The sequence below is a fragment of the Raphanus sativus genome, chromosome 4 (assembly GCF_000801105.2).
Source record: "Raphanus sativus cultivar WK10039 chromosome 4, ASM80110v3, whole genome shotgun sequence".
NCBI lineage: Eukaryota > Viridiplantae > Streptophyta > Magnoliopsida > Brassicales > Brassicaceae > Raphanus > Raphanus sativus.
The window spans coordinates 35039365-35055411 of record NC_079514.1 but is presented as its reverse complement, the minus strand read 5'-3'; the positions used below and the strand labels follow the sequence as shown (position 1 = coordinate 35055411).

Here is a 16047-nt window from a genome sequence, read left to right as displayed (position 1 = left end):
CTGAAATTGATCATAAATTCTTGTGATCTATACAGATTAAAATTTTTAATTTAATCATAGTAACACAATCATTTTTATTGTGTACATAAAATTTGGGTTATTCCAGAGTCTAATCACAGTTGTTAACATTTCACCACATAGTAAAAATAAGTAACTTCAATTTCATATAGTTTCGTTAGAAATATCTATTAAAATTAACAGTTTCTTTTGTGATTATTAATATCACAAACTGTAATTTAAAAACATCACTCTTTTGTAACATTTATGAACACATATATAAATAGGAAATCATCAAACTATTTAAAATCACAGCAACATATCAAAACAATATAGGAATTATTAAAATCGATACACCGACCAGGTCAAGATCGTGGCGTTAATAAATTGGGCCTGTTTAGTGGGCCTAATTGATGATTAGTTTTAAAATTAGGGATGAGAGTTATGCAAAAGAGAATTGGGAAACGGAAACGGGCGCAAGGTCGAGAGAGAAAGAGAGAGGAGAGATGTCTTCTAACCTTGAGGTGATCTCTCTAGGGTTTTGATTTTCGTTGTTGTTGATTTGGGTTCTTAGGGCAGAGCAATTGAATTTTTAATTAGTTATATGTTGCGCCTGGGTTTGGATCCTAGAATCTGACATAGCTTAGGGTTTTTGTTTCGTTCGTTGTTGATTTTGGTTCTCACCTGTCTTGTTTTGTTCATTTGTATCTGTAAAACAAAGGCTCAAGTGTTAAACTGAAGAGTATAAATGGTGAGGAAGAGTTCAGGAATGGGTTTATAAAGCTAAGGGATCATTTGGGAGAAGTGGTGTAATAGTAAATAGTGACATGACAACTATTTACTATTACAAAGAGTTACTATACACTATTTGGAGACTTGGAACTTAAGTAAGGTACAAGGTCGACCATAAGTGAAGTAAGAAGGGATGGAGAGCTTAAGGGAAGGGCGCATACTGTTACTGACCGTTGGAGGATAAGGTTTCTTATCCTTAAGCTCAGCCAGACCAAGACAGGGCTGGCGCGCCACTCTTTCCTTTTGACCAAAGCATGTGTGCATTCTTAGCCTAGTATTGCCTTGACTCCACATGCTTTGAATAGTGTTCTGAAAGCCCTTAGCCTTTACTCTCCTTTCCTTTATATACTCTTGTATTGTCGACATTTTAAGATTAAGAAACCAGAGACATCTTTTCTCTTAAGCTTTGCAACAATGGTTACATAATCTCTTTACAAACAATCTTTCTCTACACTCTGATTCTTCTTTATTTCTCTTCTATTCTCTCAAATACCAATCTTATTCTCTAAAATCATATGGTATCAGAGCCTGGTTGGCTTTGGTATTGAGATCTGGGTTTGTGTTCTTCAGTTCGATTCAAGTGAAGATTCAAAAGTGTTCTTGGCGGAAGAAAAACATGGAGGATAACTACAAACAACACAAGGTGATCTCGGTTCCGGTTGCTCTCAAAGGGAGGAAGCAACTACTTTGCTGTGGTCTAGGCTGGTGAAAACAGCTATTGGAAGGTTAGGGCTTTGGAGTCACATCACGGAAAGCTCAAACAAAGCCAGTGACCAAAGGAAGATGAAGATGAGAAGGAAAAGGAGAAAGCTTTAGCTGAGTTCAAGCGATGGGTGAAAGATGATCTTATGGTGCTATCCGTGCCTTCAGGGATCTTTTGAGCTGCATCTCCTTGAAGCCTACAGCTACTGCGAGACTCCTAAGCATCTATGGGAGGTGCTTCAAAAGACTTATGGTAACAAAACCAACTTAAGTCGTGTGTTTGAGTTGAAAGGAGCTATCAATGCTCTTGTTCAAGATGGTGAGGAGTTCGCCAAACACTTGGGGAAGTTCAGAGCTCTTTGGAACGAGCTGGAGGGCTTGAGACCCAACACTACTGATCAAGATACACTCGCGGAGAGAAGAGAGCAAGATCAGGTGTTCGGGCTTATGATGACATTGGATCCGGCCTATAAGGATGTGATAGCACACATCTTGAGGTCTACTACACTTCCATCCATGGAAGAGGTGTACGCGCAACTACAGAAGGAAGAGGGATCTATTGGTCTCTTTGGAGGGAAGAAGGAACTCTCCCTAGCACACAAGGCTGAGGAAGTACAAGCTAACAAGGCTATGTACAAAGGTGGAGATAGAAAGTATGGTGAGAGGTTCTCGGGTGATTGTGATCATTGCAAGAAGACAGGGCATAGGAAGAGCCAGTGTTGGATCTTACACCCACACCTCAAACCGCCGAAGTTCACAAAAGGTGGAGATGCAAGAGCTAACCTTTCTGCTGAAACAAATGGAGCTGGTCCATCCGGAGCTAGTCCAAGTGTGAAGGTGGGTGAAAGCGAAGGTAAAGCAATGGCATCTCAACAATTGGGCAGTAAGAGTGGAGACAATGAGACCATAAGGAGGTCTGACATAGAGTCCCTCATCAAAGCTCTCAAGGAGTCTGGTAAAACACTCGGAAACACTCTTGGTTACTCTTATAATGCTCATCTTGTTTCAAGTATCCCTGATAGGTTGCTAGACATGATTGAGCATACATATAGTGCTGAAAAAACTTGAATGTTTCTGATAAGTTGCTAGAAGTGATTGAAAGCTTGCAGAATAGAAATGATCACCCTAAGACTCATATTGCTCAAAACATGCATAAGCCTTTGATTATTGATTCAGGTGCATCTCATCACATGATAAGTGATTGTAAGCTCATTAAGGATTTAGAACCGGCTCAAGGGCATGTTATGATTGCAAATGGTGCTAGGATTCCTATCAAAGGAGTTGGAAAACTCAAGTTGTTTGATAGGGATTCTAAAGCCTTTTACATGCCCGAGTTCACTTCTAATCTTTTATCTGTGAAAAGATGCACTAATGATCTTCAATGCAATGTTATTTCACCCCTAATGAGGTTATGTTTCAGGATATTGAGAGTAGAAAGCTCATTGGACAAGGTGTTACCAAGGGAGAGCTTTATCTACTTCAAGACACTTTACCCATTTCTAGTTCCTGTTGTTCCTTCAATTCAGTTTCTTCTAATAATGATGCATTGTGGCATGCTAGACTAGGTCATCCTCACCTTAGAGCTTTAAGCTTGATGTTACCAAGGTGTTGTTTTTCAAAACAATGATTGTGAAGCTTGTATTTTGGGAAAACATTGTAAGACTGTGTTTCAAAGATCAACTACTGTTTATGAAAATTGTTTTGATTTAATCCACTCTGATGTGTGGACATCTCCTTGTTTATCCAGAGATGGATACAAGTACTATGTCACCTTCATTGATGAGAAATCGAAATACACCTGGATAACTCTCATTAAAACAAAGGATAGGGTGATAGATGCATTCAAGAATTTTCATGATTATGTGACTAACCAATATAATGCCAAGATCAAGATTTTCAGGTCTGATAATGGTGGAGAGTACATAGGTCATGCCTTTAAAGACTATCTGTCCAAGCATGGGATCTTGCATCAAACTAGCTGCCCTTACACACCACAACAAATGGTGTGACTGAGAGGAAACCGGCATCTGATGGAAGTTGCACGAGCTCTTATGTTTCAAACGAGTGTACCAAAGAGATATTGGAGTGATGCTGTCTTAGTAGCTTGCTACTTGATCAACAGAACACCAACCAAGATACTAAAGGATCAAGCACCTTTTGAGGTACTTAACAAGAACAAACCAGTGCTAGATCACTTGAGAGTATTTGGTTGTGTGTGTTATGTGCTGGTACCAGGAGAAACAAGGAACAAGCTTGAAGCAAAGAGCTCTAAGGCAATGTTTATTGGGTACTCTACATCCCAAAAGGGATACAAGTGCTATGATCCGGATGCAAGAAGAGTACTGATTTCCAGAGATGTTAAATTCTTGGAGGAGAAAGGATATTATCAAGGCAAGAATTGGGAGGAGCTAGAAGAACTAGCTAGACCATCTGATAGAGCAGTCAGTCTACGGATGATATTTGAAGGACTTGGGATAGGAGTGACCCAGGATCAAGGGAGGCAACACACACCTCCTACAAATGGAACTGAAGAACCCACTCATCTTGATCATGAGGGAGGCAATACACCTGAAGCTGGAGGTCAAGGAGATCAAAGTTCAGGCAGTGGTCATGATCAAGTTGAGATGGGAGAAGGAAATGAAGTCAGTCTGAGCAAGAGGATCAGACTCAACAAGAAGAAACGAGTGGAGTTCAAGAGGTACAATCAGAACCAGTGCAAGTACCTGTCTTGAGGAGAAGCACACGGCAAAGGAGAGATGCTTCCAACTGGGTAAACACGAGAGTGTACTACAATGCCCAGGCTGTGGAGCATCCCTCTCAAGCTGTGTGCTCGTTTGCTGAGTTTCCAGAAGAGCATTGTGCCTTTCAAGTAAGCTTGGATGAAAGTTATGTTCCAAGGAGCTATGAAGAAGCAATGCTAATACAAGAATGGAGAGATTCAGTCAATGCTGAGGCAGATGCTATGATTAAAAATGATACTTGGTATGAGAGTGAGCTACCTAAAGGGAAGAAGGCAGTGACTAGTAAATGGATCTTCACCATCAAGTATCTTCCAAATGGTAAGATAGATAGGCGCAAGACCAGACTAGTTGCAAGAGGGTTCACTCAGACATGGGGAGAAGATTATATAGATACATTTGCTCCAGTTGCTAAGCTCCATACAATCCGGGTTGTACTATCACTAGCTGTGAACCTAGAGTGGGAGTTGTGGCAAATGGATGTCAAGAATGCTTTCTTGCAAGGAGAGCTTGAGGATGAGGTCTATATGCTTCCACCTCCTGGTCTTGAACACTTAGTGAAGAAAGGGAATGTTTTGAGATTAAAGAAAGCTATCTATGGTCTCAAGCAATCTCCTAGAGCATGGTACCATAAGTTAAGCACCACTCTGAATGGAAGAGGTTTCAGGAAGTGTGAACTCGACCATACCCTCTTCACTTTGGTTACACCATCAGGTATCATTGTAATCCTTGTATATGTGGATGATATTATCATTACTGGGTCTGATAAAGCAGGTATCAAGGCAACTAAGGACTTTCTCAAATCTGTTTTTGAGATTAAAGACTTGGGAGAGATGAAATATTTCTTGGAATTGAGTTATGTAGATCCAAGGAAGGCTTGTTCATCTCTCAAAGGAAATATACACTTGATCTCTTGAAAGATGCATGTGCATATGGAGGCAAAGTGGCTAAGATGCCCATGGAGGATGGGTACAAGGTTCCACGTGAGGGGGAGCTTGAAGATAGCAAGCCATTCCATGATCCAAAGCTTTATAGAAAGCTTGTAGGTAAGTTGATCTACTTAACTATCACACGGCCTGACATTTGTTTTTCTGTGAACCAGGTGAGTCAACATATGCAAACACCAAAGGAGCATCACTGGCGTATGGTGGAAAGACTGTTGATGTATCTGAATGGAACTCAAGGTCTTGGTGTTTGGATGGGTTGCAACAAAAGCACTGAAGTGGTGGGCTACTGTGATGCTGATTGGGCAGGAGACCGAGTTGATAGAAGATCAACTACTGGCTATTGCACTTTCATTGGTGGGAACTTGGTTACTTGGAAGAGTAAGAAGCAGAAGGTGGTCTCATGCTCTAGTGCAGAAGCTGAGTATAGAGCTATGCTGAAGCTTACAAATGAGCTTGTGTGGATCAAAGGGATTCTGAAGCACTTGGAGATCGATCAAGCTACACCAATGACTATGCATTGTGATAACCAAACAGCTATTCACATTGCATCCAACTCAGTGTTCCATGAGAGGACCAAGCACATAGAGGTTGATTGCCACAAGGTTAGACAGATGATTGTGCTTGGAGTAACTTTACCTTGCTACACAAGGAGTGAAGATCAGTTGGCGGATGTGTTCACCAAAGCAGCTAGGCAGAAGACAATGGAGTCCATACATATCAGATTAGGACTCATTGATCTCTCACCTAGCCGGAGCTGATCCCCTTAGCTATGGAACTCTCACTCTTTTTCCCTCATTGGAGTTTTATCCCACTGGGTTTTCTCTAATGAGGTTTTTAATGAGGAGAGTTTCATGGCTTCCCAAGCTTGACTTGTTCCATATGGTCAAGCTTGAGGGGGAGTGTTAAACTGAAGAGTATAAATGGTGAGGAAAAGTTCAGAATGGGTTTATGAAGCTAAGGGATCATTTGGGAGAAGTGGTGTAATAGTAAATAGTGACATGACAACTATTTACTATTACAAGAGTTACTATACACTATTTGGAGACTTGGAACTCAAGTAAGGTACAAGGTCGACCATAAGTGAAGTAAGAAGGGATGGAGAGCTTAAGGGAAGGGCGCATACTGTTACTGACTGTTGGAGGATAAGGTTTCTTATCCTTAAGCTCAGCCAGATCAAGACAGGCTGTAAAGCAAGGCGCGCCACTCTCTCCTTTTGACCAAAGCATGTGTGCATTCTTAGCCTAGTATTGCCTTGACTCCACATGCTTTGAATAGTGTTCTGAAAGCCCTTAGCCTTTACTCTCCTTTCCTTTATATACTCTTGTATTGTCGACATTTTAAGATTAAGAAACCAGAGACATCTTTTCTCTTAAGCTTTGCAACAATGGTTACATAATCTCTTTACAAACAATCTTTCTCTACACTCTAATTCTCTTTTTGTTTCTCTTCTATTCTCTCAATACCAATCTTATTCTCTAAAATCATATCAAGTATGTGCAAGCTATCCAAGATTTGGTACGACACACTCGATCATCGATGAGAAAGAAAAAAAAACACACACACAAACTTTTTCTTACAATATTTGTTGTTGTGTTCTTGCAGAAAGAGGAGATCACCTTGTTACAGATTTCAAACGAGTACGACTCATATTTCTTTCCCCTATTATTATTATTATTATTATTATTATTTTTTTTTTTTTTTTTTTTGCTTCCTGCTTTGAAACCAATGTTATCTATTTCAGGAAATTGAATGGTGTGGGTCTCGAGAGTCTGAGCTACACCGAACTGACTTCGCTTGAAAGTAAGTTAACGGAGGGCTTACGCATTGTGGATGAACAAACAGATAAGGTTGGATTTATTATTCTCCCCTCTCCAACCATCTTGGTTTGATTACTCTTGTTTTTAATAATTATCCTTCCTTTTGTTTCAGGCGCACTTGGAATTATTACACCTGCAGGTAAAGATATCATCTTGAGTTCAAATCTTTAACCCTTTTTTTTTTGTGCGCGCTTGTGTAATATATCAATTTTGACCTCCTTTTCAGTCTGTTGAGTGCGATGTTATGGGATCCGACTGGGTTAACCAAAAAGGCAAGGATGATATGGCCTACCAATCTCTTCTCGCAAAGAGAAGAAGAGAGTTAAGGAACAAGGCTAGAGAACTCCGCCTCAGGTATATAGCCTTTTAGAGCGATGATCGTTTCTTTTTTGCTTTAAGAACATGAACTCATCTTCTTCTTCTGGATTACAGCCCTCCTAAAGAAACCCAACAGCACTATAGCTATTACCCTGAAACCCTGGTGAGTATATATGCCCCCTTAGTCTCTCACCTCAATCTCCCTCTGTCGCCTCACATTAATTGGCGTTTTGTCTCTTCTTGCAGATGTCGGACATCGACTCTTTGAAGATGGAGAAAAAGAGACTACGTCTTTTGAACCAGTATGTGAGACATTTTTTTTTTTTTTTTTGACTAAAGTATGTGAGACATTTTTCTAAAAAAAAAAAATTGTTTTGGCTTGTGTCTGTGTGTCTTTTTCATTGTTGTTTGGGGTTTGGTGCTCATTGCAGGAGAATGATTGGTCAAGGGCTCGACGGTATGGATTACTACGAACTTTATGTGTTAAGCTTTCAGATTTTGCGTGCTATGAAGAATTCAGAAGATATGAAGATAAACCAACGTGCAAAGGTAAAAATATACAGTAACTTTTGAACTATCTCACCTGACCATTTCTTTTTCTTTTTCACCAAGGAACCAATCTCCCAGGTACAGATATGATCGTGGCAGGTTCTTGGTTCGAGATGGAATCGAGATGGAATCGTTTTGAGCCTTTTGTCAAAAAAAAAAAAAAAAAAAAAAAAAAAGGTTCTTGGTTCGAGATGGAATCGTTTTGTTACTTGGAGAACTTTGTGTTCTATGTCTCCCTATTCCAGTTTTCAATACTTATTGATACTTATTGTGGTTACTAGATTCTATTTATTATAACAAGTATCCTTTTATTAAGGGGGTTATTGGTTTAAGAATTTTTAAGGAATTATAAAATTTTAAGAATCCATGGTTATTGGTTTATGGATTTTAAAAATATTTTCAAAATCCATTGTTATTGGTTTAAAGATTTTTAAATTCCATTAAAATCTTTTGTTATTCAAAAAGTTTAGTTTTTATTGATTTTGCTATTCTATTAAATTCTATGGTTATTGGGAGTTAAATTCTTTATATATTTACTCATAAACTAGACTTTGGAAATACCATGTCTACTCATAAGATTTCTGAAATCTGTGTACTAATAAAAAACATAATCTTTCGTTTGTAAGAGTGATGTCTCGAAAAAAGAAAATGTGAATGAAAACAAGATTGTTAAAAATCTACCATGTAGTACGAAGATAAAAAATGACTATTTTCATAACAAATCAAAGAACAAACCATAATACAAAGAACCAATACCATAAAATGTATTTATCTATATGAACACACCAAACGATAATCTAATAGTACCTCATCGAGATTCATTGTTGAAAATTTCTACAATATTTTTGTATATTACCTTAGAAGGTTTTTTTTTGAAAATCTACATTGTGCAAATTCTTAATAATCAATAACAATCTATAGAAATCAATACAAAATATTTGATAGAAATTTAGAAAACATTTGTGAAATTTCCTAAACTTTTAAAAATCTGTCAACTTCTAAAATCACTAAACTCTTTCCAAATTCTAGTTCCAATAATTCCCCCTAAGTCTCATAAAACAAGCCCATTACAATCTGAGAAAAGAATGTTTATACTCGAAAGACTGAATGTATCTTCTAGAAATAGTAACAATACAAACAAGACTCACAAGTAAAACAAGTATCGTGAACTAGCGGAGAAATGGGTTAGGATTTCCAATGGCTTGAATTGCTTCCACTGCGAAGTTCAACTGCAATTGGAATGGAACGATTACATAGACGGTGAACCTAAGATTTTTAGTTAGAGTTTAGGGTATATGATTAGATTAAGACTTGTTTTTAAGTTTGGAGTTTAGAATAAAGGTTTAGGGTATTGATTTAAAATTCAAAATTAATTTTTGAGTTTAAATTTAAGATTTGAAAGATTTCATGTTAAAATATTAGAGTTTAATTTTTTTGAATAGAGTTTAGGGGTTGTATTTAAAATTTTGGTTTTAAAATTTAAGGTTTATAGTTTAGAATTTTTGGAAACCAATAAAATAGAGTAAGGGAGAAAATGAAATAAATGTGAAAAATAATTTAATTATTTTTCCGTTTTAGCTATATATATATATATAGCATTTCAAAACTAAAAATGTTATGAATACTATGTTTTGAAAAAGAGATCGAAAAATTAAAATCAAACAAATTTCACAAACGCTATGAGCAAAAGTATGTCAACTATAACCCAATTAAAAAAAATGCTATATGCTATCTATCTTATTAAAACATGAACATTACAACTTCTTCTAGGTGGATTTTTAAAGGTGGACCTCATATATTTAAATTATATGTTTCATTTTTTATATATAATACATATCATAGTCTAACTTTGCATTGATGTATTTCCTTAAATACAGTTCTTCTTTTTGTCCATATTCCATATATGATTTTTACATTTATTACATGTCGATTTAAATAAGATATATACTAAGAATACTAAAAATATTAATCGTTCTATAATTACTCTATACAATTCATTTTAAATTGATCAGTATACTTTCATTGACCATATTAATTTTATTAGTACGAATAACACTAGGTAGATAAGTCATAGACACATACATAAAGATATGACTATTCTTATAACTACGTTGGGCCTAATCTACTTTCTAAAACAAATAACACATAGTTTCATATATTGTATAGAATATAGTAATATTGTATAGTATTATACTTATACAGTAATACTAAAAACAAACCAAACTGAAATATAATATATATCGAAAATGCTTTGAACCATTACAAACAAAATATATTGGACCTCAGAGATAAAATTCACTTTGAAATTACGTAATAATTATTTTAAAAAATTAAATTTCGTAATGTACAAAAAAACATAAGTTTTATATAAAATGTTGTGTTACAATAAAAAGACACAACTCGCGCTTGCAAAATGTTATTTTTACATACGAAAGACAGTTTTGATATTGTTCTTTAAACACAAAATTGAATTATACAAAAACGATACTACATAAAACTAAACAATATAGAATACATTTTAAAAATAAAACCCGTGCGGGTGTGCATATGTTTATATAATATATAAATATATTATGTTACACATATTTTCATATAAATAATACCCCAATGTAAGTTTTGTATGATAAATATTGAAAATACAAAATATAAACACTATATATTTTAAATAATACAGAAAAAATCTACTTTACGTTATCTTAAAATTTAAAAATCAAATTTAGTAATTAAACACATTGCTTATTTAAACACATTAGTACACATTGTTATTTATCAAAATTTTATATTAATACATATTGGCGATCATGTATAACACTTAGTAAAAACAAAGATAAAAAAAAAATGACTCCCGCTCGGTCGAGCGGGTTATGATCTAGTAGCTATTAAAACTCAGATTTCTTAGTGTACCAAAACTATTTTAGTAGTTTTCGGACCGGTTCTGCATCACAATTGCAATTAAACTTTTTGCTACCTTTCTTCTTCTCTCTCCTTGGAAAATTCTGCTGCCATAAAGATCTCACCGGCGCAGATTTTTCAGGCCGCCGAGTCAGGTTATAATCCTATCCTCATAATCTTCTGTTAACTTCTCGAGAATTTTGCTCGTAAATGTAGCTCCTTGATCCGCAAATGTAAACATTTGAGAGTCGCTCATAAGGTGTTCGTTAAAATGCCCGACTGAACTTTAAAGATAAACACAATCTCTTAACCACTGGTTGATATAAACGTTCTTCCCTACAGGTTTCATAGGATGTTGTTGTTGTTGTTATAGTCATGAGCAGAATCTTGAAACATCATCCTGTTATCGCTCTATTGGATTCCGGCACTACGTTTAAAGAAGTGCGGCAAATCCACGCCAAGCTCTTGGTCGACGGGACGCTCAACGATGACCATCTCGTGGGCCAGTTCGTAAAGTCGGTGGCTTTAAGCGATCAGAAGTACTTAGACTACGCGAACCAGATCCTGGATAGGTCTGATAAGCCTACGCTGTTCGCTCTCAACTCTATGATCAGAGCGCATTGCAAAAGCCTTGTTCCGGACAAAAGCTTCGATTTTTACAGAAAGATACTCTGTTCGAGTAATGACCTCAGACCGGATAATTACACTGTCAACTTCTTGCTACAGGCTTGCACTGGGGTTGGGGTAGGTATGCGTGAGATAGGGGTTCAAGTCCACGGGGCGGCCATAAGACGTGGTTTTGACAATGACCCGCATGTGCAAACCGGGTTGATCTCTTTGTACGCTGAGCTTGGCTGTCCGGGTTCTTGCCGCAAGGTGTTTGACTCGGTTCCTTGTCCGGATTTCGTGTGCCGGACGGCGATGGTCACGGCTTGTGCTAGATGCGGGGATGTGGGTTTTGCTAGGAAGTTGTTTGAGGAGATGCCGGAGAAAGACCCGGTTGCTTGGAACGCTATGATCTCTGGGTATGCTCAGGTTGGAGAGTCGAGGGAGGCTCTGGACTTGTTTCATTTGATGCAGCTGGAAGGTGTGAGAGTCAACGCGGTTTCTATGATCTCGGTTTTGTCGGCTTGTACTCAGCTGGGAGCACTGGACCAAGGGAGATGGGCTCATTCATACATAGAGAGAAACAAGATCAAAATCACTGTGAGGCTCGGGACGACGTTGGTGGACTTGTATGCGAAATGCGGTGACATGAACAAAGCTATGGAGGTTTTTTGGGGTTTGGAAGAGAAGAATGTGTACACGTGGAGTAGCGCCCTGAACGGGTTTGCCATGAATGGGTTCGGGGAGAAATGTCTGGAGCTTTTCTCTCTAATGAAACAAGACGGTGTTACTCCGAACGGTGTCACGTTCGTCTCTGTCCTTAGAGGTTGCAGTGTGGTTGGTTTGGTAGATGAAGGGCAGAGACATTTCGATTCCATGAGGAGTGAGTTTGGGATTGAGCCTCAGCTTGATCACTACGGCTGCTTGGTTGATTTGTATGCTCGTGCAGGCCGCTTAGAAGACGCTGTCCGTATCATCCACCAAATGCCCGTGAAGCCTCATGCTGCTGTTTGGAGCTCTCTCCTCCACGCATCTAGAATGTACAAGAACCTTGAACTCGGTGTGCTTGCGTCTAAAAAAATGCTCGAGCTAGAGACGACGAATCACGGGGCTTATGTCATGTTATCAAACATATACGCAGAGTCAGAAAATTGGGACAATGTTAGTCATGTTAGACAGTCGATGAAAGCTAGAGGAGTTAGAAAAGAACCAGGGTGCAGTGTAATGGAGGTCAACGGAGAAGTCCATGAGTTCTTTGTCGGAGATAAATCACACCCGAGATATACAGAGATCGAGGCGTTTTGGAAGGAGATCTCGAGGAGGCTGAGACTTGCTGGGTATAAAGCAGACACGAGCCCGGTTATGTTTGACATAGACGAAGAAGAGAAAGAGGATGCTTTGTGTCTACATAGCGAAAAGGCAGCGATTGCGTTTGGTATAATGAGTTTGAAAGAAGATGTTCCTATTAGGATCGTGAAGAACCTTCGAGTTTGTGGGGATTGTCATCAGGTGTCTATGATGATCTCCAAGATTTTTGACAGAGAGATCATCGTGAGAGACAGGAATAGGTTCCACCATTTCAAAGACGGTCACTGTTCTTGCAATGGCTTTTGGTGAATCTTGTTTTGATATCCTTATGTTGACAGGATTGTTTTATACTTTGGATAAATGGAAATTGATAAAATTTAAGATTACAAGAGATACATCTTGAAGTGTACCAAGAAGAAGATACATCATCAATAATGAGCTTGATAGATTTGTAACATGCATAGTATTTATTATAGTATTCAATTTAGGAATGGCTGCTCGTCATCGGCGAGTGGGACATCTGAACGGTCAATGAGGACGTTCTCGTAGATGAATCCAGCAAGTCCACCACCGATCAACGGTCCAACCCAATATACCCAATGGTCAGTCCAGTTCCCAGAGACCAAAGCAGGTCCAAAGGATCTGGCCGGGTTCATTGAGGCTCCAGAGAAGGCGCCACCGGCAAGGATGTTGGCTCCGACGACAAATCCGGTGAGAAGTGGGCCTAGCCCATCAAGGGAGCCTTTCTTGGGATCCACCATCGTGGCGTAGACAGTGAAGAGAAGTGAGAATGTCAAGATGATCTCCCATATGATCCCCTGAGTGTAACTTATTCCACTTGCCAAAGTGTGAACCGGAGTTCCCTAATCACAAACCGTAATAATGTCAAACTAGGTAAAATGCTTTATCACGTATATGATTATTACATAGCATCATGTGTTTAAATTGTGTATTTTATTTTATACATTTAACTTGAATTGAGATACATAGAAGTATTTAATAAAATCCTTACAGAATATATTGGTTTTTAGTTATTTTGGTTTTTTTGTGTTTAAAAAAAAAAGAAGTTATTTTGGTTTCTAGTGTCAACTAAAAATACTAAAGAATAAAACCATGTGACATATGGATTATTGCATTATAATTTGTATTTGTATTAGTGTTCATCCTAACATGTAGGTATTTAAATATATTAATTAATGATTAATTAATTTTGGTAATATTAAATTAGAGATTACGTACCATTCCTCCGGTGAGGTAACTTAGGAGGAAGCAGGCTGCGGAGGAGGCCAACAGCTGATCAATCCAGTAGAGGAACGCGCGGAAGACGCTGATGTGACCTCCGAAAAGTAGGCCGATGGTAACAGCGGGGTTGAGGTGGCCACCAGAGATATGTCCAGCAGATATCATTACCGCCACCACAAATGCATGAGCCACCGCGACCGCTAAAAGTCCCACTAACGTGTTTCCGATTAAGCTGTCTGTATCATGAATAAATATAAATAAAATGTGTTATAGATTTGAGATGCATCATAGTTTCAAATACAGATATATTTTGACTTAGATTTGATTGTGCATAGCCAGTAACTAACTTGGTATGACCAAATTGTAACAAAGAACATGAATTTGGTGTAAGCTAATTTACCCGTGGCCATGGCGGATCCGACGCCGGCGAAAACAAAGAAGAAGGTGGTGATGAATTCGACAATGAGAGCTTTGATGCAGTCCGGCTGAGCCACCTCGCGGTGGTTCCCTAAGTCGATCTTCTTCATGGTTGTGTTGTGAAATAAATTTAAAAATTCTAAACAAGAGAAATATTCTTGGATGGTTCTGGTTGATGTTGAGCTGCTAATACATGGGGGGAGCTGCTTATAATGAGTTCTTTTGGTCAAACAAAATAAAAAGAGAAATGAGAAGAAAATGCTAAGGGAGCACATGGATACAATAATTGTATGACAAATGAATGATTTGAGTCGAGAGTTGACTTGCATAATGTTCTTTAGCGAGATGTGATGTATTGCTTTCTTTAACACATCGTTTTTGGAAATTAGGTAACAACTGAGACATGCTACACATTCCAGTGCTCTGATTGGTGTCCTTAAAGGTTGGTATAGATTGTACCATTTTCTTAATTTGCTGTACTCTTTCAATATTACCGCCGATATTGGGACAAGTACCTGTTCCGTAAGCTTCAAGGTTACTTGTGTAATAGATTATTCATTAAAGAAGTAGGATCTTTATATATAAAGAAACTTTTTCATCCCTCCCGTGATGTCCACATAGGCATCCACGTAGGAAATTCGCGCCTTCTCCAGCCGCCACGCGTCCACTCCCTTTAAACGCATCGTTTCATTAAAGAGATTCGTTTGTGGGCTTCGTCGCGTGTTCTGTGCTGGGCCGTGAAGAATATAGATTTGTCTTGCCCGATAGAACAGATATTCAACGTCGTCTTCCCTTTTCATGCGACGCCGACCGTACGGCGTTTTCTCTTCTTCCCATCGACTGTAACTGTCACAGTAAAGGCTTCATGATCAATCATCTCTGTCCTCAAGAGTCACGAATCTAGACCTATAAATAAGGATCTTCGATTCTGTGAAATATATTCAGACTTTTGGCGTACTCATATCTTCTCTCGCCGACTTCAAATCGATGTTTTTCTAACATCGTCAAAGTCCAGATGCTAAGAATCCTGGAAGCACATAAGAAGGTAATTCCGGCAAAATAATTGTTTCTTAGTCCTTACTCTGATTATATATTTGATATCAGAACAAAAAAATATTGTTTTCATCAAATTTTGACAGTTGAAAGTTGAAACTGATGCAAAATTCATTTGTTTTCAACACATGTGTAAGGAAGTGTCAATGTAATTTGTCAGTGGGTTTGACGGGTTACAGCACTGAGGGCCTGAAGATTTAGACGGTAGATTCAAACGATGCAGATGGAGTGACTGAGATGAAATTAGAATCGCTGAAGCCTGAGGGATAACTTTTCCTTGGTGGTATGTTACTTCTGCCATATCTAATTTAAAATGCATTTTTGAATAACATATTTTTATTGTTTGATACTGAAATTGATTTATGGTGATGGCACTATGAGTTACTAGATGAGCTTAATTAATTTTGGGTACCCTCAGTATACGGAAACAAGGTTAGTGAATGTTTTCTATGTGTTTAGATACAGAGGAATAAGGGTATCATGCGAAAGGACCATCAAAAGTTCTCAAGAAAGTTAAGAAAAAGGTAAAAGAAGATGAGGAATGTTCTTACTAAACATCGACATGGTCGTGAGCATGATCGTGGAGAACAACACATCCCCGACGATCACGGTCTTGACGAGGAAGATGCTGAAGATTACGAAGTAGGCCAAATTGGCCAACAAGTTCAC

General features: G+C 38.1%; 3 protein-coding genes across 15 annotated transcripts; 2 read left to right on the top strand and 1 right to left on the bottom strand.

Annotated features, from left to right (window-relative positions):
- Window positions 1–6536: 6536 nt before the first annotated feature.
- LOC108852650 (uncharacterized) lies at window positions 6537–8195 on the top strand. Of its 13 annotated transcripts, none has more exons than XM_057006880.1 (9): window positions 6537–6691; window positions 6779–6813; window positions 6918–7023; window positions 7106–7132; window positions 7220–7347; window positions 7426–7474; window positions 7558–7617; window positions 7743–7860; window positions 7924–8195. In XM_057006880.1, exons 5-9 carry the CDS (start codon window positions 7238–7240, stop codon window positions 8139–8141), a joined length of 555 nt encoding a protein of 184 aa, XP_056862860.1. In that variant the 5' UTR covers window positions 6537–6691; window positions 6779–6813; window positions 6918–7023; window positions 7106–7132; window positions 7220–7237; the 3' UTR covers window positions 8142–8195. The 13 variants fall into 13 exon arrangements, with proteins under 13 accessions (XP_056862860.1, XP_056862859.1, XP_056862857.1 ...); XM_057006879.1 differs by having other exon boundaries at window positions 6537–6813; window positions 7558–7613; window positions 7945–7959; window positions 8038–8195; XM_057006877.1 differs by having other exon boundaries at window positions 6537–6813; window positions 7558–7613; window positions 7939–7959; window positions 8038–8195.
- Window positions 8196–10753: 2558 nt separating this feature from the next.
- Window positions 10754–13061, top strand: LOC108855796 (putative pentatricopeptide repeat-containing protein At5g40405). Its single transcript, XM_018629702.2, has 2 exons — window positions 10754–10907; window positions 11095–13061. Exon 2 carries the CDS (start codon window positions 11128–11130, stop codon window positions 12973–12975), a length of 1848 nt encoding a protein of 615 aa, XP_018485204.2. The 5' UTR covers window positions 10754–10907; window positions 11095–11127; the 3' UTR covers window positions 12976–13061.
- LOC108855798 (aquaporin TIP4-1) lies at window positions 13007–14603 on the bottom strand. Its single transcript, XM_018629703.2, has 3 exons — window positions 14309–14603; window positions 13906–14144; window positions 13007–13529 (listed from the first exon to the last, which is right to left on the bottom strand). Exons 1-3 carry the CDS (start codon window positions 14598–14600, stop codon window positions 13146–13148), a joined length of 915 nt encoding a protein of 304 aa, XP_018485205.2. The 5' UTR covers window positions 14601–14603; the 3' UTR covers window positions 13007–13145.
- Window positions 14604–16047: the final 1444 nt, after the last annotated feature.